The sequence below is a fragment of the Neovison vison genome, chromosome 1 (assembly GCF_020171115.1).
Source record: "Neovison vison isolate M4711 chromosome 1, ASM_NN_V1, whole genome shotgun sequence".
Classification (NCBI taxonomy): domain Eukaryota; kingdom Metazoa; phylum Chordata; class Mammalia; order Carnivora; family Mustelidae; genus Neogale; species Neogale vison.
In genome coordinates this window covers 215,388,394-215,415,377 of record NC_058091.1, presented here as the reverse complement: position 1 = coordinate 215,415,377, position 26,984 = coordinate 215,388,394, and the positions used below count along the sequence as shown (strand labels likewise).

General features: G+C 36.9%; 1 protein-coding gene across 2 annotated transcripts in view; it reads right to left on the bottom strand.

Annotated features, from left to right (window-relative positions):
- Positions 1-8,313: 8,313 nt before the first annotated feature.
- The window catches only part of CERT1 (ceramide transporter 1), a 109,364-nt gene continuing 90,693 nt past the window's right edge, over positions 8,314-26,984 (bottom strand). For both annotated transcript variants that reach the window (XM_044266943.1, XM_044266934.1), the window contains 7 exons: positions 21,077-21,172; positions 18,330-18,462; positions 17,299-17,369; positions 14,201-14,329; positions 13,529-13,658; positions 12,028-12,164; positions 8,314-8,381 (listed from right to left, as the gene is read on the bottom strand). In XM_044266943.1, coding sequence (XP_044122878.1) covers positions 12,037-12,164; positions 13,529-13,658; positions 14,201-14,329; positions 17,299-17,369; positions 18,330-18,462; positions 21,077-21,172 — 687 coding nt within the window. In that variant the 3' untranslated portion in view covers positions 8,314-8,381; positions 12,028-12,036. The remainder of the gene's footprint in view (positions 8,382-12,027; positions 12,165-13,528; positions 13,659-14,200; positions 14,330-17,298; positions 17,370-18,329; positions 18,463-21,076; positions 21,173-26,984) is intronic.

Sequence of the window (26,984 nt, the reverse complement as noted above, 5' to 3'; positions counted from 1 at the left end):
TTCTAGTGGTAAATCTTGCCCACATTTTCTTCCAGACTGAGTGGGGGTCTCTTGAAGACAGGGATGGGACCGTGCCTTTTCTTATTACCTTAGTACTGTACCTTACATTTAAAGGTCCTCAATGCTGTTAAATGGCTGACACTAAGTATAATCAGGACTTATTCCAAAAAGAAAATAGTCTTTCACAGGGGAAGAGGACAGCAGTGTAGAGAGAGTTGGGAATTCAGAGACCTCCGTTCTAGTCATGGCTCTGCTAACTAGCTGGGAGACCTTTAGGTTATTTGCTTCTCTTCCTCTTTTCCTTATCTGTGAAATGAGACAGTTGCATTACTGGCTTCTAAAGGCTTACCTAGCTCTACACATTCTACGAAATGCCGTATTTAGGTTCTTCTGTATAAACAGAATCATTTTCTTAGCCAGCAATGGAAACAGGAGGTATTTTGTCAGTGGCTCCAGAATGGATCTCCTGTCTGTCTAGTTTAGGGAACAGCCTAGGACCTTCTGCAGAACACCACAGGGGCTTAGCCAGTGGTCTCTCTTTTCATGATGTCTTAGCAGCTGCTCAGCTAGGCCCCCTCTGGTCTGCCCCACCAGCTCTGTGATTCCTGGCACACCATCCCTGGCTGGAAGAGCAGGATGGCTTCCTAAAGTTCACATTCCAGGAGAAAAGAAGATAATGGTGTCCCTTTTCCTGGGTCTCCTCTATTTATCGCTTCTGTTTTCAAATATACATCTTTTGTTGAAGTTAAAAACCCTCTGCTCCTCTCAGCTCCATTTACTGTTTTACAACTGGGCCATCTCTTCTTTTTCACTACTTATTTACTGCCTCAAACATTCTATTGAAACTGCTGGTTTTAGGGTTGGAGGGTGGCTGTGTTCTGAGGCTTAGAAGCCAGTTGGGGCCAATAAGCTGAAATCTCGCTTATTAGCACACCTGCTAGACTAATACAACAGTGTCACCATAGTTCTAGAATCCAACTCTGGAGGGAGAAAAGCACAAAAGAACTGAAGAGGTAGAGTTGAGGGGCTGGTATCATTAAGGTCAGGAACTGGAACCCTGAAGTAGGTTTTGAATGTTGTCTGAAGGGAGGAGAGAGAAGTTCTCCTTAGAAAGTAGCTTGCTTCAGACTGCTGACAGACATGGCATAAATCCACCTGACTGGGATGCTGCATTTGTAGAGGGGACCAAGGCAAGTCAGGCTGGCAAGGCAGACAAGGTGCGGCCAAACTCTTAGAAGAGAACTATCAGACTGAAGTCAGGGAGTGTGGACTGTGCTCTAGAGATAATGGCACTGGTAAAACATTTAAAAGCAAGAAGCATTATGGATTACAGGATAATTTGATGGTGGCGGAGGAAAGAACTGATTCTCTAGCTTGGAACTCTTTCATTCAGCTGGTATTTTATAAACATGGAACTGACTGCCTGCTCCAGTCTGAAGCACACTATCATTTCCATTAATCTAGTTTTAAAAACTCGTTATTTCCCTTCCCCATTTCTGACATTGCCAGGAGAACTCCTACAGGTAAAAATGACATTAGCAGGGTGTCTGGGTGGCTCGTAGGTTAAGTGTCTACCTTCAGCTCCAGATAATGATCCCAGGGATCCCTGGGATCCAGCACTGCTTCGGGCTCCCTGCTCTGTGGGGAGCCTGTTTCTCCCTCTCCCTCTGCCTGCTGTTCTGCCTGCTTGTATTCTCTCTGCCAAATAAATAAATCTTAAACAAACAAACAAATGATATTAGCAATCGACTTCATTCCACATTCAAACAAAATCAGGCACCAAGCCCCATTTTTCTTAGATATGTCAAACAGTAATGCTAAAAAATGCCCTTCACTGCTGGTAGAATGAATCAACTCCAACTACTTCACACAGCCTTCAAGGTTTTCCATGAATTGTCTCCGCCTGTCTCATTTTCTCTTTTCCTGGATATAAACCTGCAGGCAAAACCGCAGACAAGCCAAGTAATTTACAGTTCGGCCCTATGCCCCCAAATAGTTGCCTCTTGCCATTCAGCTTAAAAGATAATACCTAGTACGCCTGTAGTTGACTAAATAATTCCTGACAGTTGCAGACTGCTTTAGATTTCAGTTTTCAAAAAGTTCTAAACACACTCTCTCACTCCTCCCCAAAACACCCTGTGATAGGTGATTTTGTATTCCTTTACAGAAAAGAAGAGATTCAGACACTGAAATACTTGGCAATGAGAGAGCCTGAAAAACTCAAGTCTTCTGTCTTCTAAGCTATTCCTCTTTGGTACATTAAACACATGGTACCTAGAACCTGATGACCAATTCACTTAGAAATAACAGAAACCCTACTGGATACTAGGAATGAAAATTGAAAAGTCAAAAATCACAAATTTAATAGCAGTTTTAAAGTGAATAATTAGACAACAGCTAATTTGGTGCTGTCAGGATGGACAGAAGTTGGTGGAGTTGTTAAAACACAGCAACAACCCATTTCCTACATAATTTGAGAACACTGCTGAGAAACAAGAATAAAAACAAAAACAAAAACAACACTTTGCATATCTTAAAGGTGGCTAAATATATCATTCAATATACCTTAATCAAATGCTCCTGATTACAAAGTCTGATTCCTTAGTTGAGATACATTTCTAAGAAGCTTGGTTATGACGACAACATAGGCCAGATGTTCTGTTTATTGCTGTATCTCTAATCCTGTAAAACTGCACAGCATGTAGTAGGTGCTCAATAAACATCTGTTCTGGGAATTGTTTTGAGTGCTGAAGAATGAATGCAATCTATACACATGGCTCAAATGGCTTGGACGTTGACTAAATCCTAATGTAGCTGCTGCACACAGATTCCCCTCTGCTGGATGCTGTTCCCACTTTGGCCTCCCAATTCCAAGGAAGAGTAATATGAAAGAACCACAGTAAACTGACTGGAAGGGGATCTACAACTTGCTTTTGTTACTCCTCAGTGGTTATTCTGCAGCAGCAGGTGGTTCACAAAACAGTGACAGCTATGTTAGAGGTTGTCCTTGGATTGAAAAATTTAATAAAGGAAACCTCCTTGGGCTTGTTTTTTGTTTTCGTTCTTTTTTTTAATGATATTGTTCCCTGTCTTACCCCTCTGAGTTAGAGGACAGGAAGGCAGTAAAGGCATTTAATGATGGTCAAATTTATGCTTTAAGATAAAATGTATACATTAGGTAGTGTTTTATGACAAATAGATACTGGGATTTTGTGAAGCCAATAGTGAAGTATGTTAAGACCCATATCCCAAAAATGTTAGTCTTCAAGGATGTCAGTTCCTTCTAGTCTGACAAACCCTATACTCTAGACATTATATACCTAAGGCAGTAAAAATCAACCGACTCTAATGGAAAGAAAATTGACTTTGGAGTCACTCAGAGGGCCTGGAACCCTTGCCTGGCCTGATTTCCTCATGGTAAACAGGGTTGGTACCACCAACAATGAGCAGGAGCACTGTAAGGGAAGAAGTTTGTTAAAAGGCCAGAACGGAGCATAGAGATGTCCTCAATAATCATTAAGCCTGTGTTGCCTCCTTAGCGCAGTAGGCAGCGTGTCAGTCTCATAAAAAAAAAAAAAAAAAATTGTGGCTGGATATCTCTTAGTATGTTTAAAGACTGTTAACATTTGTTCTTGAATTCTGTGGAAGAGAATGAAGAGGCCAAAAGTACCTTTATACTTGTGTAAGGCTATCCAAAGTATATAGACATGGAAGGTTCATAGAAAAATTGTTTTAATGGGTAAACACAAATGCTAACAAAATGAGTCCTGTTGTAATCTAGTTGAAACAATGGCAAAATCTAGAAGATGCCATAAAACCAACTCTATCTGAAATAGCTAATTAGAAACATACTTATTTGCACATTGTATTTCAGGTCAAGCTGCAGGCAAAAGTGCATGTACTTAAAAATCACTCTTGGGGCGCCTGGGTGGCTCAGCGGGTTAAGCCTCTGCCTTCGGCCCAGGTCATGATCTCAGGGTCCTGGGATCGAGCCCCACATCGGGCTCTCTACTCGGCAGGGAGCCTGCTTCCCCTTCTCTCTCTGCCTGCCTCTCTGCCTACTTATGATCTCTCTCTCTCAAATAAATAAATAAAATTTAAAAAAAAAATCACTCTTTAGGGCGCCTGGGTGGCTCAGTAGGTTAAGCCGCTGTCTTCGGCTCAGGTCATGATCTCAGGGTCCTGGGATCGAGTCCCGCATTGGGCTCTCTGCTCAGCAGGGAGCCTGCTTCCTCCTCTCTCTCTGTCTGCCTCTCTGCCTACTTGTAAACTCTCTCTGTCAAATAAATAAATAAAATCTTTAAAAAAAAAAAATCACTCTTTAAAAACTCCTCATAAGTGTGCCATGAGGACCACACACTATTTGCCAATAAATATAACATATTAAAAAAAAAAGTCCAACAGTCGGATTTTCTCTCTAGCTCCCCACCAGATTAAGTAGTCCACTTGTGTTTAGAGGTCATGTCTTTTAAGATGGCCTGTATCTCTCAATACGAGGGAAGAAACAGGCTCAGTTCCTTGCAGTATCACCCATGCAGGAACCCACTGACTGAGTGAACTGCAAATCCACACTTCCCATCTTGTGGCTGTTCTAGAGCATATATTCCCTAAATGTAATGAGTGAAGTTGGCCACATTATTTAAATAAATAAATAAGAGATAACTGATTTATGGCTAAGTACATGTAGTTGAATTATAAGTGTGCATGACTGGCACTGTGCTTCCATTTTAGAAATACCCAACTGCATATGGCTTTACTTTCTAGCAATCTGAAAAAACCTTGGGACCAGCTTCCATATTAAGAAATTCATTTCAGGGGGGCCTGGGTTAGATGTCTGCCTTCGGCTCAGGTCATGATCCCAGGGTCCTGGGATCGAGCCCCGCGTTGGGCTCTCTGCTCAATGGGGAGCTTGCTTCTTTCTCTCCCTCTGCCTGCCTCTCCCCAGGCTTGTGCTCGATCGCTTTCTGTCAAATAAATAAATAAAACCTTAAAAAAATTCATTTCACACTGTAATCCACTACACAAGTGTGTGCGTGCACGTGTATATACATATATACACGTATATATATGTATATATACATATGTATATATATACATGTATATATGTATATACATATATGTGTATATGTATGAAGATTAACATAATATGAAAATTTGCACATGCTATGTACTTGATCTATTCCATTCTGTTCTATTTCATTTAAAAAAAAATTTATGTTGTTTTCTTGATCCCTAACTGGGTTACAACCCACAGTTTAAAAACTACTGGAGTCGAGTTATTTTAAGCTCTTAACTACTCATAATTACACAGGCAGTATCTTGGGGATAAGGAAAACAATAAAGCAAATACATTTGTCCATAATATTTTAATACTTTTCCACTTTTAAATACTGGTTTTAATTCTGTGATTGTAACATGGAAGATCCAACTTTATTATTTTTTTAAAAACATCATCAGGATCATAAAGCTATTATAGAAGTTACACTCTACACACTCCCAAGGTACTTTAAAATGATTATGTTTTGAGTTTGTAGATGAACAATGACAGTAATCCAAATACATTGTCTGTACAACTCGGACTAAATACTGGTGAAAGTGTTTAACTGGACAAACAATTGATAAGCTTAAAGATAACCAGCACAATTTTACAAGAGAACCAGCTCAGCCCAACTAAAATTTCTTAATAGCAGCTGACACTGATGTACAGGTGTACAAATTAGCCGATAAAACTGAACCAAGTGGAAAACCTGTTGCTCCTTTCCCTTACTTTGTATTCTGACCCTCTCTCCCAGCCATTCTCTCCTTGGTCTGGCTGTCCAAGAGCTGCTGTGATCATCCCCCACCTCAAAATTAGGAGTCCTTCATTCCAAGTGAAACACTGTGCTCTCTTGTCCTGTACAGTGGGCACTCAGGGACAAACCCATCATCACCAATATTTTTCAAGTCTCTATCACAGTACAAAAGAGTGGGTAGAAAAGAGAGTAAAAGGATAATTTGTTTTGTTTTGTTTTTGTTTGGGGAAGAGAAGTAAGAAATTACTGTGTTTGGGAAAACATCATGTCCATTCAGACACTGACTAGGAATTAGTCATACAGATATAACCCCAGAGGGTCTGAATATGTTTAAAACGGCTAGTACCTCTCCAAATTCTGACCTTTGTAAAAGTCTTAGTATTCCCCAACTGATTTCTAAGTCTGATCGGATGGGATTAACTCTAGTGAAGTACCTGTACAGTTATTGAAAGGTAAACATATCTTCTTTTTTAATACAAATATTTTTAGTGTAATTATTTTGTTTACAGAATTGCAAAAGTATTATCATTAACATTTAGTGCAAATGCAACCAATGGTAATTAGATTTAGACACTGATTTGTAAGTTTTCCATAACTTTGTAAAATGAAGCTATCCAATTTAGTTACGAAAGAGTTACTCGTCTGTGTTCATGATAGTTACCAGACATGGCAAACAGAGTAACATTTACAGTGGGCATAGAGAATTTTTTTGAGGATTCCCATTAGCGGCTAAGGTGAATAAAACCTCCCCACCCCACCCAACCCTCCCAATATCCCATATCCCAACCCCATAGCTGATTGTAAAATAAAATAAAATACACATTTGAGGTATAAACTTTTCTTTTTTAAACATCATAATATAAAATGCTAACTGGTGATGTAGTAAACTCGTATGATAATTTGTCTTATTTGCCTTACTAGCATTACCACCGTATAGGCACTTTTCCACACAGTCAAATTATGAACAGCATTTTTTTGTAATAAGGCATATTCCATGCACATCATTTAGAGAAAGGTAAATTAAAAATAGAAAAGATTTATGGAGCATGAAATCTGCGTGCATGTAATATAAGCATATGTTTTATACGTATTTTTCTCTCTGTACAGAATAATAAATACCACTATAACTGATGCAAGTAATTCACTTCCAGGATTGTGCATATTAAGTGATCAGACTAATCCCATCATTAAATTATCATCTTGCATTCATCATTAAGACTCCATTACCATGTATGAAATATATACAGGACATGTTCTAAGCGACATGACTTTCTGCTTTACAAAATGGGTCTGATTTCTGTGTTTCTACAGAGATGAACAAGTCAGCAAAGCATGTACAAAATGCCTCTGACATATGTAAGCACATTTGTGTAAAAACACAATGAAGATTTTGAAGTGGGCAGTCATTTCTACTTCAGTGAGTACCATTCCTTGCCTCAACTCCATGCTTCAAGGTTTTTCACAGAGGCCTAAAACTAAAGAAGGTATTTTACATTTAAGTTCTTACAGCAACTAAGGGAAGAATTTCAGTTTGAATCACATGGAATCCTTTACTGCTCCACTGAAAATTCTGAGCAAGAGGCAAACAGGAGCCTGCTCACGTTTTCTACACGTATCTTCCAACATTGCCTTTAAACGGACCCAAATACAACCCAGACAGCCTGATTTACCTTTACAAGAAATACCGTATATCTTCTTACAAATTTCAAGAAAACATGAGCTTGTTTTATCCTTACCATTGTACCAGAAAGTAGTTTATACCCACAAGGTCTGTAATGTTTCTGTTTGGAGGCAGGCAGAACCAATTGAGGAATTACCAAACTGTGTTTGTAAACAAACTGAAAAAAATCTGTAGCACACAGAACACAACTAAAAATATAATGGAAATATAAAGATACCTGGCAGAAAAAAATAAAGCTTTTCACTCTTTCTCCATCAGAACCAAGGTTCTTCATAGGAGTAAGACTATAGAAAAGGCAAAATCACAGGTTATTGACAGCCCTCAGTTATTAAGAGACACTTTACATAACAACATGAATCATTATAGAAATCAGCAGCAATGAATTCTATGATTATACAAAGCAAAAAAGTCAAAAAATTCTGAACACAGATTTAACCGTAGGCCTGAAAAAAGAGCCCCATCCAGATATTTGGTGCACAGAAAGCACATGCCCCATGTGCATTTAACTTTTGTGCTTTTCTTTTGTGCACGAAACCTGATACAAATGAGGATCTTAGGCCGGACCATAGTAAATTAAAAATTCTGAAAAAGTTTCCAAAAATTAAAGCATCAATTCCTAGTTGTGATTCAAAGTCGATTTTTTTTTCTCTTCTAGGAGCAAGCAAATAAAAATATAGCCATATACATGTAATTTTACATGTATTTATAGTTATATGCTGAGCGAGGAGATCTAGCAGGAGACAGCTAGTGTTAGATGTTCACCTTTGCTATTGCAATATTTCTTCATTTTTGTATACAAGGCCAGGGTGTTGGGCCACAGACAAGGCTACAGATCCTATGTTCCAGCTTAGAGCATTCAATTTATTTTTTCCTCCAACATGGAATGTCACACAGCCTTGCTTCAGTCACTGCAGGAAAGAAAATAAGTAAAAAATTAAGCAATATATTATTACTAACAGCTGCAAGACTACCCAAAAAGGTTCCTCCTACCGTCTGAATTATGGAATGCATAGAACTCTATTAGAAATTCATGCTTTAAAGATTTTCATCTTTAAAAAAATATAAAATTATTAACCTTATATATTTGAAACATATCTCACCAGCAAGGAAGAGAAGGCCCTAAGGAATGTTTTGAAAGCTAGGGGGAAAAAAGGAAATATGCCATAGAAAAATAGGCAAAGAGGGATGGGGTGCCTGGGTGACTCAGTCGTTGGGCGTCTGCATTTGGCTCAGGTCATGATCCCAGGGTTCTGGGATTGAGCCCCGCTTTGGGCTCCCTGGCTCAGTGGGGAGCCTGCTTCTCCCTCTCCCACTACCCCTGCTTGTGTTCCCTCTGTCAGTCTCGGTCAAATAAATAGATAAAATCTTTTAAAAAGGGGGGGACCAATCAGAAGTCTCTGGATTTGTACTCCCCAAACCAGCATTTCCTTCTTCTTAGTCTTCAATAAAAATTATGCTATACAATACCATTTATCAAGAATTTACGAGTTTTATTTAAACTCTGGGAAAGAGGTCTGTCTTATCTTTATCAAACATATTCAGACATCATCACAGGAGTTTAAGAGTTCTGACTATGAGGGGCGCCTGGGTAGAATCCATTTCATTGGAATACATCATTCCAAACACTATGAAACAAATATTACTAGAGGCAAACAAAGACTTTTCACCATGTGTTAAGGTTTGAATTTGTTTTTTTGTCAGAAAGAAGCTCAACTGGACTCCAGGCTAGAGCTAACTTTTGGCCAGTGAATGTTTTCAGGTCTGTCTTTATATACACTCACGTATGCCCATAAACAACGCTTCCTCCTTCCTCTGAGATGTATTTCAATCCCTTCCCCTCCAGGTCCTGTGTCCATATGCATGCGTGTGCACACACAGACAATACACACACATACTCAATAAGACAATGCCCCAAATCCAACAGTTCTGAAGCAAATACTGTTAATAATATTAGCATATTTTTTCAAATGCTGAAGAAAAATTATTCTTTTCAAACACAGTTGAGAGCATGTTCTATATAGAACTGTATTTTGATTTCTTTTGCTTAATCCCTAATTGTATTTTCTGCCCCACTTATTAGCAAGGCTCAGGATAGAGGTGAAGAAGAGAGAAAGCAGATTACAGCTGCACACTTGGTCTTGATTACAGCCAACAGCATTCTTCAGACATCCTAAGGCTGTGGGGAGAGACAATCCAGCTAATAAGTCAGGTGACAAGCCTATTGCCATCACGTGGCATCAGGTTTCTGCTTTCTTTGATATAGCAGTGCAGAAACAAAATCAGCAAACTTCGTGTCCAGATCTAGCCATAACAATTCTAAAGTACAGGTTATTCTAAAAATAGCCAGAACATTTATGCAGTTCACTTATGCTTGAAGATAAGAGTCTCTCAAAGGTTGAGCTGTATCCCCAAAACCCTAACCATTCAGATAAGACCAGAATCTGTTTAACATTTTCAGGTAAGCTTTTTCCTGGGAAATGCTAAGGATCTGTGACATCACTGAAAAAGCTCTTGTGTTAGTATCTGACAATAAATTAAGCCTTTGAGGGTTTTTTGTTTTATTTATTTATTTTTTTAAAGAAAGGCATAATATAAACAGCACCAGAAACCAGAATTAGTTAAAAATATCAGTCATTATATAATTATTGAACGTATTATTTTTATCTAAAGAAAGTGACTCAGAATATACATTTCTCAGTCAATAATTTAATATTCAATATAGGTGAGAATGAGAGGACATTCATATATACTTGTGGCTAATGAATTATACTTTGGTAATCTCTATCAAAAATTTAAGTGTTAACACATACTGAGAGTTCATAGCAATAGAATTATATGAATTGCTCTCAAATGGACCAAGAAATGTTCAAACTATTCATAGTAAGAGAAATACAATATAAACTACACCCAGAGAGTATTTTTTAACCGATCGAGGTGGGAACAAGCCAAGTTCTATTTCATACATTGTCTGAGAGGGGGGAAAGAGGCACTCCAATATGCAACTGCTGGTGAGATGGTGAGTTAATACGACCTCTATAGGAGCAATACCTAAATTAAAAATGCACAAGCCCCCTAGAAGTGCTGGCAGTGTCATATCTAGTAATTTATCCCAATATCAACTTGCAAGTGGATGTAATTATAATATCATTCCACCCAAAACTAGAAAAAATTTCAGTGTCTAGCAATGGAGGACTGGTTAGATAAATTATGTGCATCTGTATGATGAGATACTGTACAGCTGCAAAAAATGACGGAGGTCCATACTGTTATACAAAGTCCTTTAAAGTAAAGCAAGTGCAAAAACAAGTTGCAAAACAGGGTGTTTTCCTGAACAACAATAAAAAAAGTGTGTGAGGGAGGAATACATGTGTATTTGTTCAGGCACAAAAAAATTCTCTGGAAAGATACATAAGAAACTAGTAACAGCAGTTACACTCCTTCGTTTGGGGCTGGAGGGAGGGCAAAACTGGATGAGTAGGGAACATTTCAATGTTTATCTTTTCAGACTCTGAACCATGTTAACATATCATTTCTTTAAAAAAATAATTAAAGATTCTGGGGCGCCTGGGTGGCTCAGTGGGTTAAGCCTCTGCCTTTGGCTCAGGTCATGATCCCAAGGTCCTGGAATCGAGCCCCACATCGGGCTCTCTGCTCCACAGAGAGCCTGCTTCTCCTTCTCTCTATGCCTGCCTCTCTACCTACTTGTGATCTCTGTCAAATAAATAGATAAAATCTTAAAAAAAAAAAAATTAAAGATTCTGGGTGCCTGGGTGGCTCAGTTGGTTAAGCGTCTGCCTTCGGCTCAGGTCATGATCTCAGGGTCCTGGAATGGAGCCCCACATTGGGCTCCCTTCCTGCTCAGTGGGGAATCTGCTTCTTCCCCTCTCTCTTCCCCTTGCTTGTGTGCATGCTCTCTCTCTCTCTCCCCCAAATAAATAAATAAATAAAATCTTTATTTAAAAAATTTAAACATTCCAGCTCTTTGTCCAAAGACATTCAGTGCAGCACTATCTGGCAATCAAAATATGGAACCAATCAATCCAGACATTAAGGTGGGACTAGCTAACAAATTCTGCAACATTCATATAAGAGATGTTAAAGGAATGAGAGATCGTTTTGTATATCTTATATCTTTATATGGCAACAACAGTCAAGATATATTGTTAGGTAGAAAAAGCATGCTGCAAAAACCCTAAGTGTAGAATAAAGCCATGTTTAAAAAATAATAATATATGTCACTCACAACATACATACATACAAAAATATGGGAGAATAAACAACAAAACCAAAGTAATTTCTGGAAAGGGAAAAATATGGGGAATTTGTCTTTCTGGAATTCTATTGCTCCATAATGTTAAAATCTCTCTGCATAAGCAGATAGTATCTAACATAAGCAGAAAAAAACCACATTTTAATGGCTAAAAACTACAACTACAACTCCGTCTGGGAACATCATAAAACGTAGAAACTACTTCCAACAATTAACTAAATTATAGTATCTGCAAGGTCAGAGTAGTTAAAGTTTTTAAAAAGGGATACGTTGTCTTCCAGTACCTGTTAATACTAGAACAAAATGGGTTTTCCTGCAGTTTTTTCTTGGACGTAAGAAGTAAAACGTTTTAGAAACTTTGGATACTCTCGTTTTGCCACTGCCCTTAACACTGAGGCTGGTGCCCATCCTCCAGGGTTCACTGCAAGATAAAGGAAAATTAAAACCTGTTAAGATACAATTCTTCAAATGTACGCGAAGCACTCATTTTATTCCTTTGCTTTTAAAAAATTTCTCACGTTGGAATAGTTATTATCTCTTAAAGTCCTGACCTGACCATTAATTCCTTCATGCTAACCACCACACAAGAACACACAGCAAATAAGAAAGTGTTTATTACCTGTCTAAAATGTTCCTGCCTCCCTAAATTATATGTAAATATTAATACAGCAACATCTTAGGTTATGTCAGATTTGTCAAACTCTACTATAATCAAATAATACCTCACTCAGGCATAACTATATCTTTAAATGTAGTAGCAGTTATGTCCCTGAATAAAGAAGATTTGAGGATTTGATTAGAGGGATTCCAATGACTCCTCAGGTGGGAAATGGATGAAGTAAGAAACTTAAAGCAGGCGATGCTTCAGAAAACAAAACAGCCTAACAATGAGAAAAAGAACTGTTACTTTTCTTTATCATTATTGCTTATGCTCCTAATTATATTTTATTAGACAAAGATAATAGTAAAATGGCTCAAAGCCAAGCATATGGGAAAGTGATCTAGAAATGAAGTATTAAAATTTTCCTATCAAGCCCCAGCCTCAGAAATTCTGATAGAGTAGTTCTGGGGTGAAATTCGGACATGGGTATTTTTAGAGTTTCCGGATAATTTTTTTTTTTTTTTTAAAGATTTTATGTATTTATTTGACAGAGAGAAATCACAAGTAGATGGAGAGGCAGGCAGAGAGAGGGAGAGGGAAGCAGGCTCCCCGCTGGGCAGAGAGCCCGATGTGGGACTCGATCCCAGGACCCTGAGATCATGACCTGAGCCGAAGGCAGCGGCTTAACCCACTGAGCCACCCAGGCGCCCGAGTTTCCGGATAATTTTGATACACATCTCTCCACATTAAAAATCACTAATGTAGGGGCGCCTGGGAGGCTCAATGGGTGAAAGCCTCTGCCTTTGGCTCAGGTCATGATCCCAGGGTCCTGGGATTGAGCCCCGCATCGGGCTCTCTGCTTGGCCAGGAGCCCGCTTCCCTTCCTCTTTCTCTGCCTGTCTCTCTGCTTACTTGTGATCTCTGTCAAATAAATAAATAAAATCTTAAAAAAAAAAATCACTAATGTAAATGATAAAAAAAACCTAAAAAGGCATTTAGATCATAGTAAGAAAATCTAGGGGTACCTGGCTGGCTCTGCTAGAAAAGCATGTGACTTATGATCTTGGGGTTGTGAGTTTGAGCCCATGTTGGGTATAGAGATTACTAAAAATAATAGTTTAAAAAAGAAAAGAAAGAAAGAAAGTCTGTATGACCAAGTACCAAAACAAACCCCAAATACATACCATTAGCTACATATGTAATCTTGCATAGAATGTTGTCCCTGCTGATCTCCTGGTTTCCCTCTGGTGGGCTTACCAACGTTTGACAAATCATAGCAATATTTATTTTGGCACGGACACATCGATTGTTTAGCTGCCAAAACAAATAACAGAAATGAAATATCAGTGTAGTAGATGCCCATTTCATAATCCCTATTGGTCTAATAGTACATTAGGTTATCCAAAACCACAGCTCATCAACATTTCCAACAAATCTTATAAGGACCAATAAATAACACATGCCAAGCTGCTAGGACATCAAGAATGATTTTCCCTCCTCTTAAGAAGCAGATGGACCTAAACCAAGATAGAAACCACAGAGGATTTGGTAGCAGTTGATCACAGCTTGAGAAGGAACTGTGGAAAGCAGCCTTCCATTATCTACCCATTCTGTTCTGTTTCCTCTAACCATTCTGCTCGGTCTCTAACCTCAGGAGGAAAGGAACACAGCCCTGGTATTCACAGCCATGACTGCTGCCCTCGGGTAACACATAGGCTATACTTTCCAACATAAAAGAAAATCTAAGAAATGTTAGCAAGTATCTGTGTGTGTCATATGTGTTTATCACTCTTGTTCTACGCTGTACGTTTAGCTTCATACTGTACAACTATATACATATACATAAGTGTACTTACAGGAGCACTGTCGTGGTCCACAGAAAAATTACACACAATCCAGGTTTCAGGGTCATTTTCAGTCAAGGCTGGTATCTTTCGAATGGCAGAAAGATATAATACATCTCGCTGAGAAGCAGGCCAAACTCTCTGTGAAAGAAGTAAAAATCTTTTGAAAATATAAACTACTTTTAAATTCATAAGTAACATGGAACTACCGGAGAAGCAAACATAAAACCAATGAATATCTTAGGCAAAGGTAAAAATCTGCCAAATTTGGGCGCCTGGGTGGCTCAGTGGGTTAAGCCGCTGCCTTTGGCTCAGGTCATGATCTCAGGGTCCTGGGATCGAGTCCCGCATCGGGCTCTCTGCTCAGCAGGGAGCCTGCTTCCTCCTCCTTCTCTCTCTCTACCTGCCTCTCTGTCTACTTGTAATCTCTCTCTGTCAAATAAATAAATAAAATCTTAAAAAAAAAAACTGTCAAATTTTAAATGGAAAGCATCTGAAAGTACCCAGCAAAGGATTAACTATGAACAATGAATTAATGACTTTGCAGAATAATAACATCAAAGGAATAATCCATTTTTTAAAAAACTGGTTTTACGTAACAAAAACTTTTGCCATTAAAGCATTTTAAAGTGTACAATTTAGTGACATTATATTCATAATACTATGTAAACATCACCACCATTTCCAAAATTTTTTATCACCTCGAACAGAAACTCTGTACTCAGCAATTAATTCCCCATTAATCCCTTCCCCAAGTTCCTGGTAATGTTCTGCTTCTAAGTACAGTATGAAACCTCCATTTGAAGTGCCATGACACTTAAAAACTAAGGTTTCAGTGTAAGAAGACTGCTCCTTTGATAGCATAATGACATCCGAAGAACACCAAATCAATTAGATTGAATCTTTCAGCTTTATGGTATGCAAGGAAATTTACCATGCTGGAATGATATGGAAGTGAGGTCTCTGAAAACTGAGACTATGTACTTTTAAAAAAGAGAAAATATGTGCAATGCCTGTCCTAATTGTAGTATAATAAATAGCCAATAACAGTGTCAATACAACACAAATCACTTGGAAAGTGAAATGGTTCATGTTTTTAAAGATGCTAAATTTGAAAAATAGATGAAAGCAGTGCTGAGCAAATCTATGTGAAGCCAATAATAAAGGCAATTTTGGCTGTGTTAGAACTAATGACTGCAAATCCGCAAGGATGACAACAAGATGAAAATTTAAAGAATGAGAATGACTTAAATATTAGAGAGAAGCAGCCCTCTTTAAGATCAGATTACAAAAGAAGCTAAATTTAAAGGGAAAGTTATAAGCATTACTGAATTTTGTTGAAAAAAATTATGAGAGGACAATTTGTTTATTCAAACACAACTCTCGCTTAAATTTTATTACATTTAAGAGACATTATTTTAATAGTTTTTGGCTTTATTTTTCAAAAAGTGATCGTAATACAACCTATATAAATCCTTCCCTCCATCTCCAATTTATGAAGTGAAATGTTTTCAAGCAGACTGTTTTCCAAGATCAATTATCTTCAGATTGTAAGGTTCTTCTTACTCTTCCTATGCATTCCAAATTATAAGACAATTAATCGGTATTTTTAACATTTACTGAATTTTAAGTTTCCCTTAGACTCCCCAAATGTGTATGCTGAAGGAGAATCTTCTTACACACTTCTTTTTTAACTGAAGCAAAGTTGACCTATAATGTATTTTTTACACATTTCTTGATCAGATACCATGTAAAATCAAGCCTAGCTCAAAATCAGTACATACAAGATGCCTCATATGACAAAACTGAGTTCAGGAAATACATAATTCATAATATTGTCATATATTCAGGTCAATTAAAAAGTCATTTAAAGAAGAGAAAAATGAAGAACCTACTGAAGTACTGTATTTCTTATGTAACATATTATATTATGTTGGATGGATCCTTCCAAAATCACAGATCCTTTTTATTATTTTCCTTTTTAAAACTTATGTTATATTAGGGACGCCTGGGTGGCTCAGTTGGTTAAGCAGCTGCCTTCAGCTCAGGTCATGATCCCAGCGTCCTGGGATCAAGTCCCATATCGGGCTCCTTGCTCCACAGGGAGCCTGCTTCTCCCTCTGACTCTGCCTGCCACTCTGTCTGCCTGTGCTCGCTCTCGCTCGCGCTCTTTCTCTGACAAATAAATAAATAAATAAAATCTTTAAAAAAAAAAACAAAAACTTGTGTTATATTAGTTTCAGGTGTACAACGTATTTATTGGACAATTTTATACATTACTCAGTGCTCACTACAATAAGTGTAGTCACCATTTGTTACTGTAACCTTACTACAATATTACTGACTACATTCCCTATGCTGTACTTTTCATTTCTGTGACTTATTTTATAACTGGAAGTTTGTACCTCTTAATTCCCTTCATTTATTCTGCCCATCCTCCCACATATCACCCCGTTTACTGTTCTTTACACAACATATTTGGCAATTTTCAGGGAACAGAGCAGAATAAGGTAAGAGAAATATTAATTCTTCTCTTTTAAATATCTAGAATAGCAGAGGAAGGGATGAAGTAAAAGTAAAATGAAAGTGAATCAATTTAAATGACAATGTTTTTGTATGCTCTTGGTATATGACCAACTCCTTAATAGTTACATTTAGCAATTTTCACTTGCTTTCAGATAATCCACTTATATGACTTTCATATCTATCAGTCTTAACAGATATCAGTAATATACTTTTCATTCCCGTCATTACTATGGTCACAGGAAACTATGATTCACTTTTGTATTTGGTAACAATCACTCATCTCCTATAAAGACTAGATGCTACAAAAACATTTAACAGGATTTCAGTATTCTCTAAACTTTAAGTGCACATAACTTACTGGAGATCTTTATCAAACACACTGTTCCTGGACATTTTCCAGTTTCTTGAACCAGGTTCTGCTTTAAAGGAGTTGATATCCTATCAAATATGTGGCACTCATGCACCATTAATAAAGTCTTGAGATCTTTTATGACATTTAATTTCTTGCCAAATTTTACTTTAGAGAATTTCTACGTCTCAGTTTAAACTACAGTGAAATCCTTTTGGGATGAAGAAATCTTTACCTTATGCGTTTGATAAATGATGATTGCATTATCAGCTAATGTCTCCACCACATGGAAGTTTTCTATAGTTGCTGAAATGAAGAGAAAATATTAGTAGCCTCTTCCTAAAATGTGATTAACTTCAGTTATACTAATGAACACTGTGATAACACGGGCAGGATTCTGCCCTATCTTGGCTAAGCCCAAAGGGAAAGTAGCTAATACTTCATATTAGGGCTATAGACAGTGGCCATGAGACGTGATCACAAGGAAATCTCATTTCTTTTGGCCCCGTATCTAGCTTCCACAACAAGAAAGCAATTCTAATCACACTGCATTACTCAGACATAAGTTCCTATCTAATACTATGACCATTTCTTGGAATCTCTAATTTATTGAAGCTGAATAAACTGTTCTATAAAGGCTTAGGTGACTACATTTGTGAAAAAACAACATCAAACTGTCACTGATAAACATCTTATGATGTTCACAACTATCTGTATCTATGAAATTTTGTTCCTAAGAGGATCACACACACATGCACGTGTGCGCACGCGCACACACATGCACACATGTACACACACACACACACCACACAAGAATAACTCTAAACAGATCACAGCAGGACTTGTCTAGGGTTTACCAAGGAAACAAAACAGACTGGGAAAGTAGATGATAAAGCAGAAATCTTTAATATTAGTCCTGGCCTTTCTACTAATTAGAGTCTGTGGCTTCTGTCAAGTCACTTAACCTATCTGAATTTTACTTTTTTATCTATCTAACATGCAGGTTTATTGAAGTACTGAATCAAATGCTGTAATATAGTCAGAAGCATTTTGTAACACTGTACGAGCTCTATTTCACTGTAAAGCTCTATTTAAATTAAGTTAAAAAAAAGTAAGTACAAGCTATTACCAGATTTTCCAGGTATTTTCTACACTGACTTTGTAAACTGTAGGTGAGATGCAAAACACTGAATTGTATTTAACATTATATTCAAAATAAATTCAAAATAAAAATTATATTAAGGTATATTAATAATGGCAGCTTACTTTCCCAATCATTGCGAACATCAACATTCCAGAAGTAATTGCAGACCTCATGTCCTGTAACACCTTTCACTGCATGGGTAGCTTTCAAAGGATCCAGAACAATCCCATTTTCTTCTACTTCCCTTCGATATACCTAAAGAGGATATATTTAAAAACCTGTTTAAAAAGTAAAAATCAAACTCCTAAAGTACAAACTTGGAAGCAAGATTTAAATTTTGCTGCTTTTTAGGAATTTCATTTATGAAAATCTATTTAAGGAACATAAACATTCTGCTAAAAGAAAATATAAAATCTCAAATTATTGACAACACATAAAAAATACTTAAAGCTATAGATCTGGGGTAAACTTCAACTATGAAAAACATACATATTCAATGAACACCTAATTACAAGAGTTGTTAAATTAAACCTGCTTAAACATCATCTCCTTAAGGATACTGATTTAAGGCAGTTTTATTCAATGCTACATACCCCGCATCTAGAGTAGTATCTGAAACACAGCAGCAGGCTCTCAATTATTTGTTGAATCAATGACTCAAAGCTAAAATGGCATGAAGATCTATGCTATCTTGCTTTTTATTTTTTATTTTTTTAGAGACAGAGAGAAAGAGAGAGCGAGCAAGCATGTGAGTGGAGGGAAGGGCAGAGGGCGAGGGAGAGGAGAATTTTAAGCAGGCTCCACTTCCAAAGTAGAGCCCAACACAGGGCTTGATCTCATGACCCTGAGAACATGACCTGAGCTGAAATCAAGAGTTGGAGGCTTAACCAACTGAGCCTCCCAGCATCCCTATGCTATTTTCCTTTAAATACCAAAGCTGTATACCTAAAGTGCTAAGTAAAATTAATTATCTCAAAAATTATAGGTTTCTACTTTAGGAAGTTTTGCATTAAGTTCTTTTCAGAAATGAATAATCATGTTACTGTAGGAAGAACCAGCTCTGAGTTTATGGAGTGCTTTATGGTTCCAGAAATTGTTAGCACGTTTCACATACAGCTCTTAAAAATCTATTAAAATCTTTCTCACCAAACTACTTTTCCCTACATGCTTATATTCATGTTATGTGGACGGCTATCCTCCCAGTCACCCAAGTTGGAAACTTTAGACTTTTAACTCCTCCTCACACTTCACATAGCTCTTAAGTTCATCCATCATTAACCTTCTATAAGACATCTCACAGCCTGACTTTTATATTAATGACTACTTTTTTTAGGTAGGCCTTCATCCCCATGTACTTGATTCTCTTAGTTTCTTCCTTATCAGCCCAATCCTAAAATGTTACTTTGCACGCAGTGGCTAACTTACTGCTACAGACAACAGACTATTCTCCTTGGTGGACTATTTTATACTATCCATAACCCAAGCCCTCTCTCTGTTAGGTTGTGGGCTGTAGGAACACTTACTCTCTATTTCTCATTCCACACAGAGGGACTTCATCTAGACTGTCACTCCTGGTTTCTCTTTATCCCCCTCACTTTCCCTTCCCTAGGGGGGCAACAATGACTTATCTGAATGTTGAGTATATAAGGACTTAGAGGCCTGGCTCACCCCTTTTTCTACAGAGAGCTTGTGTCCTGGTTTTCTTCTGGGGCCTACTCTTGTGGGAAGGGCCTGTGATTGATTATCTAGCTATGACAGAAACACTGTTTTAATTCTCAGGTAACACATTAGCAAGACCTTGTGGCTGCTGATCTAAAGCTATATTCTCCAACTGACTTATTAGATTTATAGCTAACATTCTGATATTTCATCTGCTGTTTCTTCATATTTCTTAATTAGTCCCCTATTCAGGAAGAAAAGACATTCCAACATCTGATTTGTATCTTGCCTGCTAGAATAATTCTGGTCAACACTGTCTACGCAAAACTCCTGAATAAGAAATTTGCTTTCAAGTTTTCGCTTGTTTGTGTGTGTGTATATATATATATATATACACACACACACACACTTGTATATATATATATATTTTAATCTAAAATACGCTTGCATCACCTTTGTCACAATCTTGCTTCCATTTCCAGACATAGTTCAAATGTTTCTCCTCAGTATAAAACAATCTGTTTCAAATCACAAGAGATCTTTCTTTTCCAATTTTCTTCACTACTCATCTTCATTCGATACATTATCAGATAGAAAAAAATAATGTCAATATCCTCCTTCCCCAACAAAAGTTTCAGCTTGGAAAAAGTCTTGTTAAATATCTCTTTATCTTTAGCATAGTGCCTTGGGCATAAGTATTCCAAAACTCAATGCAGCTGTTGTTTTGAATCCATCTATAAAACTTATTCTTTGCTCTTTGTCTCTTCTGTTTAAGGATGTGAATAAGATTAGCAGACCCATCTCCAAATATTCAAAGAGGATGCAATGAGAGAAAGGACAAGTGAGGGACAGGAAAAAAGGGCAACAAAGTGACATCTGGGTACAATATTTAGTATATTAAACAATAAAGAGAAATATCTAAATACCCAGCAACTAATTATGACTTATTCATATGTAAACACCCAAATTTTATTTTCTCCATGGCCCAGGTAAAACAGGACAGTTTGTACATAGATTTTTACTGTGATCCTAAAGAGACTGTGTAAAAGCCAAAGTACATTTTGTGACCTAGTATCTGGTGTTTCTTTGAACATATGTAGTAATCTGTTTAAAAGGAATTTTAAAATTCATTCACAACAATGGTTAGTAATGATAATATGACCTTAACAGAGCTGCACTTAGCAACCTATAACATTTTACTGGGAATTACCTTCATTTCTCCTTCTTCTACAACCAACTGCCAATTAGCATCTCCACCTACATCCTGTAATGAGTAAGTCATGTGGTTTTGCACCATCTCTTCAACCTTGGAAAGAAAAAGTAAGCCATTAAGAATCCATATCCAATGAATAGCCATGGCATAATATCTTAAACAGAATGATATTCAGTTTGTTTCAGTTCAGAAATGTTCTTAGAAAGCGGAGCAACCAAATGCACAAAGGTTAGTAGATTTTATACAGTGCTGAAGGGTTTAGTCCACATTCTAGGTATCATACCCAGGTTAATGACAGGGGGCAGAAACCAAGAGAAAGAAGATGCTTCACTCAAATAACATATATTGGTCTAATGTGCTTATATAAAGTGAGCAAAATAAGCATTTTTCTGGGGGGAAAAAAAAAATCCTTCCTTAACCATAAAATGCTTCTTTACGGAGATAATGTCTTAAAACATAAAATCATGTGACACTAAGGGTAAAAGGGACACAAGTTGTTCTAGTCCAATGCTTCTATGTTTAAGACTACAAAGATAATAGAATGTTATATGGCAAGATTTCCCTATTAAAAGGATAACAAAACTTTCATTGCTTCACTGATAAATTTTGCTTCTACCAACAATATAAGCCACATTAAAAAAATTAACCTATCCCCCATTTATTTGACTCTAATTTCACTGTTTTACATTCTTTTAGGGAAAATGCAAATATGCACATCTGCAAACATTTACAAATAATCACCTTTTAATGTCTTTAAATTACTAGCTAGTCTTTTTAGTGAAATTTAAATAAAACCTATGCTTTTAACTATCACAAATTACTCCTACACATTTTATATAAGCAAATAAAACTGAGTATTTCGGGTGCCTGGGTGGCTCAGTGGGTTAAAACCTCTGCCTTCGGCTCAGGTTATGATCTCAGGGTCCTGGGATCGAGTCTCGCATTGGGTTCCCTGCTCAGTGGAGTACCTGCTTCCTCCTCTCTCTCTCTGTGGGCCTCTCTGCCTACTTGTGATCTCTGTCAAATAAACAAATAAAATCATTTTTTTTTAAAGATTTTATTTATTTATTTGACAGAGATCACAAGTAGGCAGAGAGGCCGGCAGAGAGAGACGGAGAAGCAGGCTCCCTGCCGAGCAGAGAGCCCCATGTGGGGCTCGATCCCAGGACCCTGGGATCATGACCTGAGCTGAAGGCAGAGGCTTTAACCCACTGAGCCACCCAGGCGCCCCACAAATAAAATCTTAAAACAAAAACAAACCCAAAACCAAAACCAAAAAACACTGAGTATTTCACACTCCCAAGAATCCACAGATTCATTGGTAAGATTTCATGTGAGTGCTATTCGTAAACACTACTAGTTTCAAACATGTTTTTAAATAGAAGTGAAGTGATAAAAAGATGGTTTATGGAGTTGCTTCCTTTATCATGTATGCAGAGACACTTTTTCTACATTCCATTTACTAACCTTTAACTCATAATTTTGTTTTATATAATAAATACATCAGAAAAGGCAGGAAAGCATTGGAAATATATATATTATACTTCCATTTAATTTATTCCTAAATTCGACAACTTATTTTACATAAAATCTATTGCATTCATTAGGGATATAGAATTAGAACCAGATTTACACATATTTTCAAGTAAAATACAGTAATGGTTTATGGAAAAAATTGCTAAAATTATTAACTCTGGGGGTAAATTTTTCTACACAGAAGGATGTTATCAATATGTAACAGTGATATGTACTTCTCCTACATTAAGTTTTTTATATTTCAAAATCCATTTCTGCTTGTAGCTATGACTTTAAGTATCTCCCTAATTGGTAATAATCTTAAAAAAGTTATTGATAAAAATTTTATACTGAGGTTCTACAATTATTTTAGTACTAAATAAAGCACTAACATAACATTTTATAACTTTATTCATAATCCTCAAAACAATGTGAATGGTATTGAGCTAAAGGTTTGAAAGAAAATTAAAAATGTGACAAACAGTACATTCTATGATATAAAAACTTAAAAAATTTTTTTTTACAATATTTATTTTTTTAAATAATCTCTACACCCAACACAGGACTTTAACTCATGACCCTTAGATCAAGTCACATGCCAGCTAGGCACTCCATATTCCATGATTATATAAAGGCTTCAGTAGAAAATATAACTCCAGCGGCTGCCTGGAAAAATTTGTGTGCCTCTCTAATTTTGAAATCTGCTCTGAGAGAGTAAGGAGAACTAATACAGGATTTCCAAGTTATGAAGACATATAAAACATACTTGAGTTCCCAAAGAGGAGGGAAGAAAGAGAGCTCCAGTTAGTATACATAAATAAAACAACTGCTGTAGAACTGGCTTGATTCATTGGTCTGTGTCACAGTGTGTCTGCGAAAAACTTTTACCCTTTTTAGATCCTAAGATCTTAAAAAATTTTTAGATATGAATATGTACTTTGTAAGTGGGACACTAGGACTTCAGAACACCAATATTTATTACCAGATTAGAAGCAGAAAGAAATGCTCCCCAGAAATAAGACCTACTTTAAGTAGACCACTTGTTATGTAAAGGATTTTACTGTGTTAAAAAACAAAGAGTTCTGTTTCAAAAAAACATTTAGTACTGTGTTAAACTCTTTTGTTGTTAAGTACGCAGGTAATTGTATTTTCGTTTGGGAGATTATTCCTGCTAAGTTATTTCAAATGTTTCAATAATAAGAAGATAGTTTTGTGTTTCGGTCCCAAAGAAACTAGATTCCACAAATATAAAGTGAAAGCTGTTTACATAGGTTAAAACAATGTACGGTAAGCGCATTTAACATTGTTTTTTTAGAAAGATGAAAAAATGGTATTACTACCACAGTTACCACTGCATCTATGGAAAACTGTTTAGTCTTTTGCTCTGATGTATTTCCCTGACTTAAGGGGCTTCAGTAAGTTCAACAAAGAAATAAAAAAGATGAATTTGTGCTGTGCTTCTAGGAAATTAAAGAAACTGAAGTACCCAATTACTATAGTAACCATCTCTGCAAAGCTTTCATCACAGTATCTTTACCCATTATGGCATCTTCCTTGAAGTAATAACACTGAGATTAAGAATCTGAGAGGTGATGCAGGTAAAATCTCACTCTAATGATTTTCATGTTCACCACAATAAAATGTGAGGAAGTAAGTGTTACTATTGGGGTAGTGACTTGGGCATTTGTGACCACACCGGCTTTTCGAATCTACTGTAATGACCTGCTCTGTTTATTGTTTTCAGTTATGACTGCATTTCACAAATAATTGGGAAACAAGGGGCCATTGCGTTGGATGACAAGAATAAAACACAAGCCAAATTTACTTTTTTGTAGGCTCAAAATCTGATACACTAGGAAACAATATCTAGTAACATCTGGTGTCACTTTAAGAAACAAAAGACTGGATCAGAATAACTAAGGCAGGGACGCCTGGGTGGCTCAGTGGGTTAAGCCGCTGCCTTCGGCTCAGGTCATGATCTCAGGGTCCTGGGATCGAGTCCCACATCGAGCTCTCTGCTCGGCAGGGAGCCTGCTTCCCTCTCTCTCTCTCTCTGCCTGCCTCTCTGTCTACTTGTGATCTCTCTCTCTCTCAAATAAATAAATAAAATATTAAAAAAAAAAAAAAGAATAACTAAGGAAGGTTTCATCTGGTTTAATAGTTTTAAATAGACTACACATAATTTCAGGAATCATGCCCTGATTTTTCTGGACCTAGAGTTGAAAATGATAAGCTGACATACACAGCATTTTAACAAATGAACTATGAAAAATGGAGATAAAGCACATTCAAAATAAGAGATGATGGCATACCAATTCTAGCCTTTTCTTCTACCACCCATTTGAGTCACTCAGTATGCCATTTTAGAAGGCTAACTGGATTTTTCTAACATTACCAATACAGAAATTTTTATTGATGATAAAACAAATATATAAGGAAAAAATTCTAATGAACAAAAGTCTAGACGGGTTCAAAGACTGCTGAGATCTCTCTTCTCTCTTCTCTCCTTTCCCTCATGTGAAAGGAGTACAACTAGGCTTATTGTTACAGAGTCAGAGGGATTTGTTGGGATGGAATAATTTACTAATAACAAATTAAGGGGCGCCTAGGTGGCTCAGTGGGTTAAGCCTCTGCCTCTGGCTCAGGTCATGATCTCAGGGTCCTGGGATCGAGCCCACATCAGGAATCTCTGCTCAGCAGGGAGCCTGCTTCCTTCTCTTTGCCTGCCTCTCTGCTACTTGTGATCTGTCAAATAAATAAATAAAATCTTAAAAAAAAAAAAAAAACCAAATTAAGAATGCACTGTTAACCCAAAAGAAAAATGTACAGGACATGAATAGTCAATTCACTAAAGAAATGCAAAAAGACAGGGCACCTGGGTGGCTCAGTGGGTTGTGCCTTCAGCTCAGGTCATGATCTCGGGTTCCTGGGATCCAGCCCCACACCAGGCTCTCTGCTCAGCAGGGAGCCTGCTTCCCCCTCTGTCTCTGCCTGCCTCTCTGCCTACTTGTGATCTCTCTCTCTCTGTCAAATGAATAAATAAATAAATAAATAAAATCTAAAAACAAAAACAAAACAAAAAAAAAGAAATGCAAAAACCCAAGAAGCAAAAATACCACTTTTTAGGGGCACCTGGAAGGTCAGTGGGTTAAAGCCTCTGCCCTTGGCTCAGGTCATGGTCCCAGTGTCCTGGGATTGGGGCCCACATCGGGCTCTCTGCTTAGCTCAACTTTTTTAATGAACAGTTTGGCATTAAGAATAAAAAAGACCTCAGAAGTGTGTGACCTCAGAAGCTTCTGTCTTAATAATTCCACATCTAGGAATGTATTCTAAGGAAATAACTAGATAAGTGTACAAAGATACATACATATATTACACACACACACACAACCCCACACATATGGATGGTATATATATCAGTATGCTCCTGCAGCACTATTTATAATATTTATTTATAATGGAGACAAACTGAAAATAAACTAAATATTCCATATTAGGTAAGTAGGTAAGTCCTATATGTATATCCATATTAACAGACAAGGAGATGAAGACCCATGTTTACTGATGGGAAAATGGGTTTCATTATTAAAAAAAAAGAAAGAAAGAAAAAGCTGGTTACAAAATAGTATATATGAAACTGCCTACTTTGGTAGAAAAAAACAATTACTAAAGTGTGTGTATTTATCCGTATGTGGCTGATTTTATTTACTCCACTTTCTAGTTCTGCTAAATTAGAATGTATTATTGTACAATAAACACAGGAAGGGTTAAATACATAATTACCACAATAATAAAGTATCACTATGGACATAAAGGGGGAAAAGAGATTAACTGCTAGAGCCCAAGTTGCTAATGACAACAAATGTTTTAGCAAGAACAATAAATATTTAAAGAACTCAATGCCATTCTTCTGCAACTCTGCAGAGTTTTGGCATATAAATATATGTGGCATATAAAACAGTACAATAATTAATAGCTAAAAACAGAATCTGAATTATCATGAGCATCACATATTAGAAAAAAATCGCACCAGAATTATCTTTCTCAACTTATATACCTGAGTTACACAAAATATTAAAAAGTATGCTACAATTTGGCAAAATCTTGTAAAAATCTGGGCACCTGTGTAGATATTCATCTATATTTGAAGAATTTCAGCTCTTTTAAAGCTCTATAGCTTGGGTCCAAAGTCTGCATTCTGAACCCTTATTTCTTAGGCATCTATTATGGCTTGTACTCTTTTGCTGCTCTCATTACATTTTCATTTATAGCCTGTGTATTCCTATAATTTGAGGGAAAATGGTCACCAGTACTCATGGGCTTTAGTCTGTTACTTTATTATTTTAATGCAAGGTGGAGTGTAGCAGAATTAACCAAAGTATCCCATTAT